The following is a 16340-nucleotide window of genomic DNA, read 5'->3' as shown; positions in this document are numbered from 1 at the left end:
CCTGAATCAGGACGCAAGACTATGTTTGCAAGATCTAGCTGTCTCTGGATTGGTTAAAATTAATGCTGCTCCTACTCATGTAGCGGGTCACACTTTGGATCTCATTTTAACCAATTCTCAGGATATCAAATGTGGTGATACCTGTCCGCTTACTTGGACCGATCATTCACTAATAAATTTCCAATTTATTAGTCCTATTAATTGTATTTCTGTTGCATCTACAATTCCAGCCACTCGCCAGTATAGACCATGGCATAAATTGACCCCGGATCATCTTTCTTCGCTATTTTCTTCCTGGGACAGGGAAACCATGTTCTGCAATGTCAATCAACAACTCGACCTTTTTAATTCTCTTATTTCCAATCTGCTTGATAAGGTAGTCCCTATGAAGCTTCTCACTCATCCTCCTAAAAGTACCCCCACTGATTGGTACTCCTCTGCTTTACGTGAGGAAACAAGCTCCTGTAAGAAGCTAGAACGCATATGGCGATTCTCGCATAATGAGCAAGCTAAATCTAACTATAAGGCTGCAATATCCAACTACCACAATAACATTAAAAAGGCTCGCAAATTGTATATTGCGTCCGCATTAGATCAAGCAGGAAATAACTCTAGAATGCTTTTTCAAATTGTGAGGGATTTCACTAATCCTAAATCTTGTGAGACCAGGGACATTTCCTCCCAAACTCTATGTGACAATATTTCTTCCTTTTTTATTCAGAAAGTTGAAAATATTTATCAAAAAATTATTTCATCTAACACTTCTTTTCCTGTCTCTATTGTAGATCTATCAAATTATACTAGTGAAGACTCTCAATTATGCACCTTTCCTAATGTTACTACCACAGAAGTATCATCTTTACTGGAATGCACAAAATCTGGCTCCCCTCTTGACATTATTCCAGCTAAAATTGCATCTAAACTTTCGGCTCAACTTGCTTCACCCATATGTTCCATTATTAATAGCTCTTTAAAATCCGGTAGTCTCCCGCAAAATTGGAAACATGCCCGAATTATTCCTATTCGCAAAAATTTAAAAATTCAGCCCTCAGAGTTGACCAATTATCGCCCTATTTCTCTGCTTCCTCTACAGAGCAAGCTCATAGAAAAACATATTAATAGACACCTATCTGCGTTTATTGAGTCCACTCATGCACTTGATATCTCTCAATCAGGTTTTCGAGCTAAGCATAGCACGGAGACTGCCTTAGTGGAAGTAACGGACAATATCAGGATGGCTCTGGATAGCGGTCAAGCAGCACTTTTGGTGCCGCTTGACCTTTCAGCAGCGTTCGATACCATTTCTCATCAAATCCTGCTGTCCAGACTGCAGAGCCTAGGAATTAAAGGACTTGCACTGAAGTGGCTGTCAGATTTTCTGACAAACAGAACTCAGGCAATCACGATGGGCTCTTATAAATCTGCTCCCTCTCAAGTTACCAGGGGTGTCCCCCAGGGCTCATGTTTGAGCCCCACTCTTTTTAACATCTATGTGACCCCCCTGGCGAAACCTATGAGAAATTTGGGGTTTAGCCCTATTTCTTATGCGGATGATACCCAACTCCTCCTCACTTTTGATAAAAAAAGATCAGACACACAACATATATTCTCCCAGGCTATGATGGCTATTGCCTCTTGGATGCAAAGCAATTTCCTCCAATTAAGCTCCGAAAAATCTGAGATTATGTTGTTTGGAGGCGCTGCCAACAGTTGGTCGCCAAACTGGTGGCCTGAGGAGTTGGGTAAAGCCCCTATTCCTAAAGAGGAGATAAAAAATCTAGGCATCAAACTTGATCAAAAACTTACCCTAGATGCCCATGTCAATACAACCGTTGGCACTTGTTATCATGTTCTGAGCCTTCTCAGGAGAATTTTTCCTTTGCTTCCTATCTCCACCAGAAAGACTTTGATTCAGGCCCTGATTATGAGCAGAATTGATTATTGTAATGCTCTGCTTCTTTCTACGCACGTAGCCTCATTAGGAAAATTGCAGGTTATACAAAACACGGCAGCCCGTCTAGTGACGGACTTACCGCCTAGGAGTCCTTCTTTGCCTTTGTTACTAAAGCTTCATTGGCTTCCAGTGAAAAAAAGAGTGGAATTTAAGATAGGATGTATGATTTTTAAGGCCTTAAATAAGCTTAGTCTTTCTTATCTCGCCAGAAAACTTAATATCTATACTACTGGATGCTCACTTAGATCAGGATCTAAAAGACTTCTTTCGATTCCCAGAATTAAGAAGGCACGTACTGGAGGCAAAGCTTTTTCTTACCTCGCCCCGAGTTTTTGGAATAGCCTTCCTCAATATCTTCGTGCTGAAATAACCCTCCTCCAGTTTAGAAAGCTTATGAAAACATATCTCTTCTAACCCGTTTGCCATGGCCGTATATCTGTTACAAGCGCAGAGATACCCCTCGGGGTGATTCAGCGCTATATAAAATTATAAAATAAAATATAAAATGAATGAAGCTAGATCTCTCTATTTGTCCACTCGGGCATTCATTGATACCTTGGAGTCTATGGTAATTCTGAGGTTTCCTGCTTCCTTAGATACTTTAGGCTGTGTTACCAGATCGTCAGGCCAGGCGGCGAGTAGCTCATCATTTTTTAATCGCCGCATGTGAGTATTTCGGAAGCATTCAATTTGAGATGGCTCCATGTCATCCACTGAACAGTTCTGAGGCAACTGAAAACTTTTGAGTTTCCAATGTCTTTGGGGCATTCCAGATAAAGCAGTATTTGTGTGTCATCTGCATAGTCACAGCATGTGAGGTAAAACCCATTGATTAGTGCCGGTAATGACTTCATGTAGGTGTTGAAAAGCATGGATGAGATGAGAGAGCCTTGAGGGACCCTGATTTTGTGAAGTATGGTTTGGATGAGAAAGGGGGATATGGATGACATTTGTTCTGTTTTGAAGGAAGGATGTGATCCAATCGAGAGCAGTCCCCTCTATGTCGGCTTTGTAGAGTCTTTGTATTAGAGTGTCATGGTCAACTGTGTCATAGGCAGCTGAGAGGTCCAAGAGAAGTAGTGCAGCAACCCTGTTCCGATCTACTGTGTTCTTAAGGTCATCCCAGATAGCAATGAGGGCAGATTCTGTGCCTCTTTCAGGACTTAATCCTGTTTGGAAGTCTGAAAGTATGAAGTTATCTTCAATGAATTGTGACATCTGAGCGAATGCTGCTTCTTCTATCAGTTTGCCCAGAAAATATTAATTTTAAGTGGTCTGTAGTTGTCAGGGTTAAGCATGTCCAGGTTTGTTTCCTTTAATAATGGGCGTATGTATGCCTTTTTTAGGTCTTCTGGAAATATTCCCATAGTTAAGGACTTATTGATGATTATGCTTACTGGTGTGGCAGCAGAAGCAGTTAGAAGAATTTTCTGGAAGGTTTGTGGTTGACATGGGTCAGAAGGACTGCCGGCAGGCCTGCTTGCTTTGACCAGATCTATATGTTCACTTTGTGATATCTGTTGGAAGGAATGCAGAGGCTGGGTTAGCTTATTCTTGGAGGGATTTTTTGGAAAGGAGTCGGTGCTGGTGGTCTTGCTTTGTTTAAAATAGGAGTCCAACGTGTCTGCTTTGGTTATGTAATGATTTGCCAGTTTGTCTGTGAATTCTTGAGTAAAGGGATGAGCTCCTTCTAGGCAATTTGGATTATGAAATTCCTTGAGAATTGTGTAAAATTCTTAATTTTCACATTTAGCATTTTTCTGAATAGTATCTTTTTTATCTTTTTTAATTGCTGACTTGTATAATCTGTCTGTAGGTGAATGTTTTCTTTATTGATGTTTGTTAATTTGCTGTGTTATCTCTTTTAGCTCTGTATTTCTCCAAGGTGCCTGTTTCCTTTGTCCTGCTGTGGTGTGACATTTAATAAAATATCTGCTTGTCCGTGGGACAGGTTGCTTCATAAATCTACTTGTCCTGTAACAAAATCCACTTGTCCCTTTGGTGCCATATAGTGAGTGCAGTGACAAATTATGACTGCAATCTCATTTTATAAGAGCTCTGATAATAGCCTCTCTACTTATTTCAGAGATCATACCATAGTAGGGTTTGAATACTAGCAATTCTGTTATTTTGCCTCCCTTCCGCAGATCTACATACTTGGGCTGTAGGTAATAGTAAATAATAGTTCCCCATGGTTTGAATATCCGTTTGAATTGTGCAAGCATACTAACTTGCATGTTTTCTGGGCTTTCATCATCTCGTCTCTAATATTTTCCCATACAGAGAAATGTTGAAAATTTACTCCTGACAAAGGCAGAACCAAACTTCTTCCAGGGTTGGAGAAAAAGGTGCTTGGAGGAAAAGTCAACTTGTTACCACCCAGCAGATTTTCGCATGAGCATATCTACACATGCATATTTGCTCTTGCTAAAATGCAGTTCACAAATATTTTTTAGTACGATTTCCTGACCTACTTTTGTAAATTCTTGTGTGAATTTCTGAATGGCTTAAATCTGCACTAATGCATGGACATATTCCATGGGTGCACTTTTGTGACTTTCGATAAGAATTGGTAACCTGTTTAGGTCTGGCGTTAACCAAGACCTTTTGTTTCTATAACTCTAACTTTCTCTCTCTGTGTACCAGCTGGCTTCACTGTGTGTGACAGCATTCTGCTCTTTCACAAGGAGCATATTGGCATGCCGAATAGTTTTGTTCAGTGCCAGGGACTACCGTGGCAATGTGTGACTTTGAGACCAAAAATATTTTTTTGCTTTTTCCAATATTTGTTATAGTGATTAGGGCCCGACAGCTTCCACAACAAGAAAGTTTTACAAAAGCTGTGTCAAAACAAACACACTCATTGACGAAAGCAAAAGGCTGACCAACAATGTCATACCTATTGACTTTATCAATGCTTATTTCTTTTCATGTTTCCTAACATTTTGTGGAAACTGGTTACACTGATATACCATTATGAATATTTTTGGGAAATAATAGCTTGCATCAACACATTTTACTGATGAATACTGCAAAGAAATGGTATCTAAAAATTCACAGTAGCTGAGCAAAAAAACATTCTTAGTTGCATTTTTTAATAAAAAAATTATTTGAAAAGCAAAGAATCCACAATCTTGCTTTCAAGCTCTTGCGTACATTTGCATCTAATTAGAGAGCATCCTGGAAGCATTATACGTCACCTCATATTGTTAAACTTTGCAAACGCTTGTACACGTTCTACTGGAACCACTGTCAGTAATGCAGTCTGAACTTACAATATTTATTTAGCGTGCTCACGCTAATAATAAAGGCTTTGTATTAATGAAGCATAAATACAAGTTCAAACAGCATTAACATTTGGACACAAATCTTACCTTAACTTCAGACAATGCCCTTCACTGATCCATAGTGTGGTACTGTAATCTGGCATCCAAAGTGTTTGTGCTGCAGGGGATTGGGCCTACTTTCCCAAGGACAAAATAAACATGAAAACTTGTTGTCCGTGACCCCAAACAATATGTCCTTGGTGCCTGGCTATAGGAATTCCACACCATGTTTTGTTATCCGGAGTACTGTTAGGATATCAAAAGCTTCCTGTAGCCTCTCATATAGTTTTTTAACAAAATGATTTGTGTCTAGATCTGTATTGGATGTTAGTTGTGTTTCCAAGTTTTCAAAATTTAGTTTGTTCCACGGTTGGTGGTTTTAGGTGTATTGCTTTGTAGTGTTTTATGTTGGAAAGATAGCAAATAGTAGTCTGACCATGTGTCTGCAGTAATCGTTTGAAAGGTAACTAGTTTCGTATTTGCAAAAATGACAACTAGGATGTGTCCAGCGATGTGTGTGGGTTTGAGGATGATCTGATGTCAGTTCAGTGTGTCTAGGCAATTTATTGTTTTCGGATGGGGCATATTGGATTTGTCAAGCCAGATGTTTAGGTCACCAAGAATGCATAGGTTGAAGTGTAGTGTATCAGGTTTGAAACTGTGTCTGGAAGTGTGTTTGTAAATGTTGTATTGCTAGGTGGAAGTCTGTAAAGGAATAGGAAGTTACAGGAGGAAGATAGTGTAGGGTTGCATCTGGTGAACAGGGCCTCACAACCTTGCATGGAGACGTTGTCAGCCTTAGTGATATTTAGAGTTTGCTTGTTTACAACAGCTAGGACACCCCCTCTTTTGCCTATACAATTTTGTGTGATAGTTTGATAGCCTAGATGAACGCCTTTATGCAACACTGGAGCCTTTTCATTCCCTAGCCATGATAAAGTTATGAAGAGTAAGTCAAGTTGAGTGTCAGTGAGAAGATCGTAGATGTGATGCTTGTTTGTAGAGTGATTGAGCATTTATTAGTAGGTAATTTAGAGATTGTGTTTTGGTGAAGGTGTGACTTTGTTTTGTAGAAGAGTGAGCAGTATTTTGTGGACTTGTAGCAGGTGTGTCCTTAGTTTTGGAATTAGCTGTATGAGGATAGCAATAGTGTAGCTTTTCTATATCTTATTCCTCGTCCAGCAGGCTAAGAAGTCATTTTGGTTGGTCTGCGTGTGGAGATGGTGGTTGAGAGTGGGTTGGTGAGCCATGTTGGTTTTCTAGAGTAGCCATGTTATGCTGTAGACATGGAGATGCAAAGTTGTGAAGAGTGGCATGTTGTTTGTTTTCTTTGTGTTTGTTTAGGGTGGAAGGTGTATGATTTAGGGGTGGTGGTGCAGCATACAGGTCATGTTGTAACGCTCTAAATTGTCCAATTGATGAGAGGCAGTTGAAAGAGAGTTTTTGTGTATGTGTTAGGTGTGGGGAAAGAGAGAAAGCTTGGCAGTAGAGTTGGTTTAGGTTATGTGTTATTTGTGTTGTAAGGAGGGTGGGAGTGGGTGAATGTTTCTAGTTTGTGACGGTATGTATTATGACGTAGTGTGAGGAGATGATGATGTAGTTGTTTTCTGAGAAGCATTTGTATGTAAAGTATTGTTGGTGAGTGGAAGCTGAATGGTAAAGGGGGTGGTGATGTGTTTTGGAAAAGGTTGTATGTGTGGAGGAGAAGGGATGTACAAGAGTTAAGAGTGTGTTGGATTTGATCGCTGGAAGAAGTCATATTTGTGGTTAGGGTTGTGTTGCCCCGTCCGCCCAAGAGCCACCCACTTTTTTACTCTTAAATGATAGGCTTCAGGGAATGGTATTTAGTTTTATTTTCTTTATTCTTCTTACTGTTGAGGGGATGAGCTGGCTGATTACCCCGGCGAGGCGTGAAGGCTTCGGATGAAGGGGACACCCATCTAAACGTCCTGGTGACCGACAGCCGCAATTTGGATATTGGGATTCCTCGCACCGGTGAGAAAAGACATCACCCACCAACACTGTGGGTCTCACCCTGCTGAACAAGATGGTGGCACCGCTCCTTGCGGCATAGGGAGTGCCGCCCAAGCAGACCGCTGCTTACCTACAAGGCTGAGGGGAAGATAGCGGAATCTCTGATCAAGGTGAGCTGGCGTGAGCTGTGTACCCCTGGACCAACGAGAGCAGACGAGCCTCCTGCGGGCTGAGATGGCCCCACTCTGGCACCCGGTGAGTCAGCAAACCACGGGGCACGAGTACCGGAGCTAGTGGGGATGCCGGCCTGACGCAGCTGCTGAGACTTTCGCGGCCCCTCAGGTCCAGTGTGAGTGAGGCTCCCCTTCTGAACCATCGAGGGTCCCCACGGATCAATCAGGTGAGAGAGAGAGGGAGGGAGGCCCAGCCCCCGCCAATGAAAGTGTGCAGCAAACTTTGTACCATACGGAGCACACGGTCGGGCTTCTCCCTCATCGGCTCCATAGTGCTGGATGCCCGTGTGCGTCTGGGGCCTTCTTCTAAGTCCCGGCCCCTGGAGATTCTGCCTGTATGGTCTCAGGCGCCCAGACAAACCTCCAAAAATCGGTGTGGCAACCTCCCACCCGGCCCCTGCTGAAGGCACCATAAGTACTTTTCCTGCACTCCTGACACTAAAATGGCGGCTAATAGGCAGCAAGGAGGAGTATCTTACTGAGACAGCCCAGGAGACACCTAAAGAACGTCGCGAATTACCCTTGAGGCCACTGAGAATACAAAGGGGAAAGATAAAAATGGGGTCTGGCCGAATGAACACCAGGGGCAGAACCTCTTGCCTGACCCCAAGATGGCCTCCACAATGGTCCTTTACCATGATGAGCTACTACTCTTGGACACAAATTGGACATCATCCAGACCTCAAGTATATCCCCATCCGGCTCACCCATCAGCACACTGAACCTGTGATCTTGCCACCGACCGTTGAGACCTAGCATTTTGGCCAATGCCCGGTGGAGCTACCTTGCTAGCTATTGAGGAGATGGGCTGTTGTCTTCCCCCCTCAGCCGTCACCTACCCAGCCGTACTTTGGGCAGACTTTCCTTCGTCTCTCTGCCTTATCTCCCTCTTATCTCCCTCTTAACCTTATTCCTTACCCCCCTTACCCTGCTACTCTCCACTTAACTTATCTCGTCTTCTATGCTCTTTAAATGTTTCTAGCAACAGATGTAACTTGTAACTGATGTAACTTTGTAACAATGTGGAACCTCATGTAAAGCGCTCTGATACCTCCGGGTCTAGCCAGCGCTACATAAAACTCAAATAAATAAAAATTAAAAAAATACTGTTAGTCTTCCTATCTTTTATCTGTTATGGCAAAAAGTTCGAACTGGTTCTTCCTGTGTTCAATCTTCCTCTCCTTCCTCTGGACTCTTGGTGAGGTTGTCCGGTGCCCCTCAGGAAATGCCAAAACAAGACAACGGGGTCAGTCTTGGTTTTCCATTACCAACTGTTGAAGAAAGCATGCCCTCCACCACACCGGTAAACTTTGTGTACACCGTGCTTAAGTCAAGAGTGTTGCTTCAACCTCAGTTATCACAACGTGTGGTGCGCACTCCCGCCCACTCACCAAGTGACAAGAAATAAGCGCTAGGCACTTGCCTGATACCACGACCCTCCTGAGCCGTGGTAGTCAGAGTCTCAGCGTTCGTCTCCGCCCTAGGACAGCTGGACTCTGGCGGTTTTCACCCAGAGCTGTTCTCTTCCTTCGTAGACCCGAAGTCTTCTAGGCGACTCGGTGTCCCTCTCGATCTCAGCACCTCAGGTGTTTTCTCTGGTGATATCTTGTCTTCGGTGCCCTTTTTCTCAGGGTCTTCAGCGTCTCCGTCCTCTGCTCCCGTGCTCTGACTTCCTTCTTTGACGTCCTCTTTTTGCATCAAAATATCAGTTCCACAGCCTTTTAGAACTCCACCCCTTAAGTGCTAGTAATCCTGCGATGTACTTCCGAGATCCTCGCGGATGGCTAGAGCGGGAAGTCTTCTTCCTGTATAGCCATTCACAGTGACCATATTTGGTGTAACAGGATCCACCTGGACCTGTTCACGTGTTGTTTGTAGTAAATGAGCGAAGTGCATTTGCTGTGAGTGTGTTAATATGTTTGTGGTTATGGATGGGTTAAGGTGGGTGCTTGTGAATGGAAAAAAGGGCAGCATTTCTGGCCCTAGGCCGGACCAGTCCCGGGAAAAGACCAAACAGGCAACTGCCCTTGTCCTCTCCGCCGTTGGCCTCGAAGCTCGGGCTGAGACGCTCTGAACTGTAGGCTTTAGTAGCCCTAGTGGTCAATGTGAGACCTTTAGCCAATGGGAACCCTAGCCCCAACCCTAACCAATCGTAACACTATCCCTAAACCCTAGGACCAATAGGAGACCAAGCCCTTGTGACCAATCACAGCCCTAGACCTAGCAGCCAATCAGAAACCTAATCCTAAGCCCAATAGAATCCCCAGATACAGCAACAAGTCAGAGCACCAGACCTATCAGCCTAATCAAAAACATAACCCTAAGCCCAATAGGAACACCAGATACAAGAACCAATCAGATCACAAATGTAACGTCCAATAGCAAGCTTAATGAGGGTGTTACCTGAAGCACTGTCTGATGTCCAGCGGGCAGTAAGCTGTTCCTCAAGAATTTCCTTGGATACTGATAGGCTCAATCCACAATTTGCTGGTCCTAGTTCACCCTGCAGATAGACCCAAATCTAAGCCACGTTCATACTGCTTTTTGCACACTACAACAAATCCCATTACATACATTTTCCAAATACAGTTTAAACCTTAAATCAGATTCAGAGGATAAACACACTCTGCTTAGCCTCTGAAGGGGTAGTTTTCCTTTTTAACTTTTCAAAGACCCAAAAGGGAGTGGGGGGCTGCTGAGGGGGTTGCCCCTGCACGCCTAAGCACAGTAAAGGGGAAACTAGGACCGAATTTCAAACAGCCATGGGTAGAAAAACAGTAGTTTAAACAGTACCAATTGCACAGAAACCAAGAGTTCAATTCAAACAGTCACAATAAATAAACTGCAGTTTTAACAGTAGCAATTGCATAGAGGACAAGAGATTAAATTCAAACAGTCACAGAGATTTGCTGTGCTTCCCGGGATTGAAGCTGCTGTTCTAGGTATTGTCAGTCCCTTTCCCGCTCCTTGTGCTTCCCCACACTGTATGTTATTATCTGCCCCCATATCACTACCTTCATGGCTGCCCAATCACTCAATGTGCCCACTTTCCGTTTAGCTTTCGTATACATAGTATTTGGGGATCCATCCGTTGAAGTCACCCCCAATTATAGTGCGCCCCTCTGGGACTGTGGCTATGGCTTATGTAGGTCCGTTGGGGTTCGGCTTTTCAGGGCTAGTGGACCATGGATGTGTCTCCAAACTCCTGATCGCTGGATCCGCCAGATGAAGGGCGACACTAGCCTCCTAGAGGAGTACGATCTGCTGTCAACTACCAGAACCTGCTGAAGTGGTGTCATCCTCACCATGTGTCCCTGTAATCCTGGGGCCTTTACTGCTCCTGTTCCGTCTCTTCAGTGCAAGGTCTGGTGTATCTGACTTACGAACCAATGACCCATGTGCTCGTTCATTGAACCCCAGAGCGATCCAGGTGCTAGGTTCGGCCCGCAGCCTCGTATGTCAGGCCTCTTTGCCCGCCAGTACTTCGTGGCCCTTCCAAACAACGGCCCAAAGTGTCTGTGGATGTCAGATGCACGAAGCCGGCAAGTCTTAAGAGGCAGGCTGTTGCTGGATGGGGCAAGATAAATGAAGGATTCAGGTTGGTAGCACGGAGCTCCTTTAACCCACGGCCGCCATCTTTGCCCGTGAAGTTACGCCCCCACCCCAATCTTTTTAAATATGAGGTATTTATTTCAGCACAGAATATCCATTAGTCTCCATCGTAGTTATCATCACTGAGAAAGTCAGTGTGAACAAATGCTTCTTGCAAATGTGAGTGACAGAGAGAATTCCCCGAGTTTCAAAAGTTAGATTAGGCAGCTATGAAGACATAAGGACAGAAGAGATCGCTATTAATTTTGTTCAGACTCCAGTATTGGAGACATTGCAGACTCTTGTTTAAAGCTGAACAGCTCCCAGCTGCAGTTTTTTGCCACTTTTGATGGACTTTGATCAATTTTTTGTCATCTGCAAGATAATGTATTCCATATTAGTTATGGTATTGAAAGTTAATCATAAATGTGAAATTCTGAACAGATCTCTTACTTGATGCTCTATTTCCTTGTAGACAATGACAACTAAAGAATGTAACAGGGAAATAGTCTACCCACAACTAAAATCTATTTAGTAGCCTGACTAGAGATGTGTGGGGAAGATGGACCATGAAGCTGGCTTATTGGCCATCTCAAAAAATCTTGTCATAATGTTTGTAACCTTGTCCATAGGTTCATAATTCACTAAAATCTCTTCATTCCAACAGACAACTAAAATGTCACTTCTTTGCCCGCAGGCTTTGGTTAATGGATGCTCAAAAATACTTTAATGATGCCAAGGTATTTGACATTTATCTACATATTTCCACTTATCGCTCTGATTCTGAGGTTTACTTTCCAAACTCGAGAAACAGAGATGCAGAATAAAAATTATAGTTCCGGTTTGAGCCAGACAGTTTTATTTCACAGAGGCCCTTTTTCGTGAAAGAGTTTAGGTTCTCCAGCACAGCCTATTTTCCTATGGTCTGATGATTTTACTCTTGAGCTACTAAACTTCAGTAGTCATTCTATACCCAATGGCTGCACAATCCTTCTGAGTGTGAAATTCTTGAAATTGGCAGCATGGCTCTTGAGTTTTTGCAGTATGAACATTTTAACATACTATCACAGTATGTAATGGTCTTACGAGAAATCAAAAGACCTTCCACTAGGTTGACATATTCTTTTGAGTGAAAGATTTTTGGTAGTGGTGCCGAAAAACAAAATGAGGATTTGATTATTTGTTAAGTATTGAACAATTCTTTGATATCTCCTCACAATAGTGAAGCCAAAGTCAAGTTTTCTTTCCCCGGGCTTTCACCTGGCAGCTATGACTTCATATAGGAAAAGTTCTTCTCAAAGGAGGGTGGGAGGAGGTTAAATAAGTTATCTCTATTCAAAAACCTTCCACTCCATGGGAACTCACTCTGCTTCTATCAACATTGATGGTTTCTCCAATCAAACAATACATAAAGTCACAGTGCATCAGTGTCTTTGAAGGCAACATTTCTAGAGGCATTCACTTCTGCCCGAAGGGTCACTAAACTACAGGCTTTATCTGCTGGTGAACCCTTTTCTGCGTTCCATTCTGTTAGAGTGATAACGAGAAGACTTCCCTCTTTACATCCCAAAATGGTGTCTGATTTCCACATAAACCAGGCTATCTAGTTGCAAGTATTTTTGTAACCCTTCAACTAAGCCTGAAAGGTCCCTCTATTCATTAGCCATTGAGTCTTACATTGCTGCCCATAAGAAAATCTAGTCAACTCTTTATTGACTATTGATCTTTATCTATGTCTCTGACCAAGTCAAAACAATCCTTAGTGAGGTCGATTGTTTCTTTTATTTTTCTTTATTACCACATAGGGAACAGACTGCTGGCAGGAAAGGTTACGTATAATTTATTGAGGGGAAAAGCAGCTCTGGCAGTGTGGGTGAGAAACATTCCACTGAATGAAATGTGTAAAGCCAATACTTGGAAATCTGTCCATACTTTACCTAAATCTTGTTTAGCTAATTCTTGGATTACAATTCTTCAGCCGAAACTGTAGTTGGGCAAGATACTCTGAAGAACCCTTTTGGCTAGAATTATCAGGTCAAGCACATTGGATGTTTTCTGGATACCGCATATAAACGGCTTGCTACTCTATTTATAAATATCAGTATGGATCCTATGGTGCTGAAGGAAAAATTTCTTGTATTCCAAGTTTTGCATCATACGCATCAATATTGATGTCATAATTGACCCACTTCCCTTTTATGTCTCCATTTTATCAATGGTAGAACTCTCAGTAATAAGGCTTTCCATTAGGCCTTTAAAAAATATCTGACTCAGTGAAGCAACTGCCAGTACAGAGCGCTCTGTGATAGGATAGTTTTCAGTCTATACTGCGCTGTCTACCTGGCTGCATTTTTTCTTCATTTTCTTCAGGTTTTCAGTGGCTTTCCTGGGACACAACATTAGATTGTAGCTGCATTGTTGCTTTTATGTAATATTTTTCCCTTAATCAGACTTTCAACCCTTCAACCTCATATACACCTGGTGGGGTTGTGTCTGCATTTGGCTTGCCAGGTGGATAATTAGAAGTTTTCAATTATAACTAATAAGAGCGTACAGCGAACCCCCTACACAGGCAGCAAATATTGTAATCTATAAGGCGTCAGTGAAGACGGCTACCTTGCAGAATGTGGAATAAATGTGTATTACTAATGTACCAGTGGGTTGTATATGTGGCAAGTGTGGTAAAACCCTTGTTACCCAAAACAAAATCCTGTAGAGTCAAATTTGTTTTTTTCCAGTGACTCTGGGTTAAATTAAGAGTAAGAAATGCACAATATTCTAGATTAAGATATTTCCAAATTGATATTGTGAAGGGAGTGGTAAAGATTGATCTACGTCTTACTATCATATCTGCTGACTCACTTTGTAGGTTTTGGTTAGTGAAGTAGGCGAAGATGTGAACATTCAGCAGTTGTTGTCCTCTACTGGAAACTGGCGTGGTCGGGCTCAGCATATTCTTGGTCTACAAAGCAGGGTAAGTATAAAGGTAAAATGTTATACACACGATCTTATCCCCTGGCAAATAACGCAAATTGATGAAGCAAAATTTGATGCATTCCTTCTGTGCTGAGGGCGGCCATGTTAAGTCAGGAAGAAACTAATATTAAAACGTTTCTTATATTCATTGGGTGGGTCTGTGCACCCATTTTAAAGTGTGCTTTCAAAATGTTGGATGTTTTCTATGCTGCCTCTTTTCTAGTGGAAGGTTCAGCTCTATCATGTTTATGTTGAATAATTTGATGTTTGAATGGTTTTAGTGGGTTGATTGTTCAACAGCCGTTTTATTTTTTTCTGCATGCCAGTCCTATTTTTTCAGTCTTCTTCTCATTACTGTTGATATCTTCTTTTTCTTCTCAGTCGCTACTTCCCACAGGGAGAGATTTCCCCAGTACTAGCAAAACTGTAAAAATATTTTGTTTCCCATCCTAAAAGAAACTAAAGTAATTTGAACAGACAGGCAAGACAGCTGTGGAAAGAGAAAACAAATCTACTATCCCTTGATGGCAACCAGTGTGCCCGACTGCCCTAGATTTCAGTGAATGAAAGTTGGAAAGGACCAGATACCTGAACATTAGGTTCTACCTTTGTTTATATTTTTTGTGCATTATTCTGCAAGGTTTGTGCCATTTACCTTCAAACAGTTATTAGCTAAAAGCAGTTGGTTCTCTTTTTGCATCACCAACCATGTTACGCATTAAGGGAATCACATTTAATGTTCAGGATTTTAATGTTGAGTGCTACACCTTCCAGGGCTTCAGCGTTGATATGAACATTTCCATCAACAACAGTGCAGAACCCACTGAGAAGGAGCACACTTTATTTCTATTTTAACATAGAGACATACTTTTGTAGGGAAAAGGTACACTCCAACAAGCGATGACACTCCAAACATAACTTCAACAGAAGATGACAGAGAGTGTTCAATCGAGAAAATTGACTGAGAGGAAGAACCATCCCAAATAGCTGCCATGCACCACAGAGAGGTTGTAATCCAGTGCGAGACACATTGTAAACTTTCAAGAAGGATTAATCTCTAAAAAAAGATACATACTCCTCCAGTCATGAGGGATTGTGGACAGCTATGGCAATTCTGATAACGTCAGCTTCCGGTCTTTCCACAGAACTACAGTAACACTTTTTAGGGTATGTTTGTTATAGGAGCAAATAAGTTGAACATTCCATTTTCAGCACTAGAAGCAAGATCACTAGCCATTTGAGAAACTCTTCAGTACCATGTTGATTTTAAGCTTCTTTTGGTGTTGGATCTTGTGTATTCAAACTTACTAGTGCAATTTCCTCACTCCTGCAACTAAGAAGTCTACTGCTTCTCAACTGTTCAAGAATGACAAAGCACTGTTGCAAGAGCCTTCATTTAAGATTGGCTACATAAGCATATTTTAAGGACCTACCGTTGCGGCAGCACTCAAGTCCCAGGGTGACATCTCTTCTCAGGCATGGTGATGGGTGGTAACATGTTCGGAGGGTAGATCCCCTGGGGCACCACAGTATCACCAGATAGGTTGATGAATGATAGAGGCAATTTCTTCTGTAAGGGATTCTTCCTTGTATGTTTTGTCACACTGGAGTTGAGGGGGTCTACTTGCCCTCTGGGGGGACTGGCGGCACTTGCCACATCAATCTCCGTTTCTGGTGGCGAGAGGCTGAGGGTCCGCAAGGGTGCCCATGCACTAGTCTCTGAGCAGTGTGGTGATAAGCACTCTGTCCTTTGCTGTGAGCTGCCTGCATACATAGGTGCTTGCCCCCCATTCCCAGCCATCATGGATGGGGCTACAGTTGATACCCTACCCCTTAGTGTTTTGGAAGAGGGAGGAGAGGTATATAAGGCAGGCGCAGGGGGCACCAGTCTTACCCTACCCTGTTGACTCCAGGCCATAACATTCTTGTATTTAGGCCATGTCTAGTTCTCCAATGGGAGGTCTCTGCAACTCCCATCAGCGTCAACCAGGTTCAGTTGAGGGGCCAAGAGCAGCACACAGGTCAGATCACCCTCCTCTCGGCCGCTTCCCTCCAGTCACAGGCCCTCCTCTCCTCTAGTACCTGTCCATTCTGTGACTAGCTTGGGCTCCGAGTTTGTCCCTCCCACCAGGCACCAGTGTCCACCGCAGTCTCTCACTGTTCCCCGGTGAACTGGAGTACTTTTGGCCCACTGAGTGCTTCCCCTGACTCAGGCCATGTTTCCCCTCCGGCTGAGTCAATCATGTGGATCCCAGCCCAAGCCCTCCAATCGCCAATGTGGCTCGA

General features: G+C 42.9%; 1 protein-coding gene across 1 annotated transcript in view; it reads left to right on the top strand.

Moving 5' to 3' along the window:
* The window catches only part of CCDC13 (coiled-coil domain containing 13), a 244721-nt gene that overhangs the window by 90215 nt on the left and 138166 nt on the right, over positions 1 to 16340 (top strand). The window contains exon 7 of the mRNA XM_085628796.1: positions 13948 to 14052. Coding sequence (XP_085484922.1) covers positions 13948 to 14052 — 105 coding nt within the window. The remainder of the gene's footprint in view (positions 1 to 13947; positions 14053 to 16340) is intronic.

The sequence above is a fragment of the Triturus cristatus genome, chromosome 10 (assembly GCF_964204655.1).
Source record: "Triturus cristatus chromosome 10, aTriCri1.1, whole genome shotgun sequence".
Lineage (NCBI taxonomy): Eukaryota > Metazoa > Chordata > Amphibia > Caudata > Salamandridae > Triturus > Triturus cristatus.
Note: the sequence above shows the minus strand (reverse complement) of the source record. Positions and strands in the feature narration are given on the sequence as shown.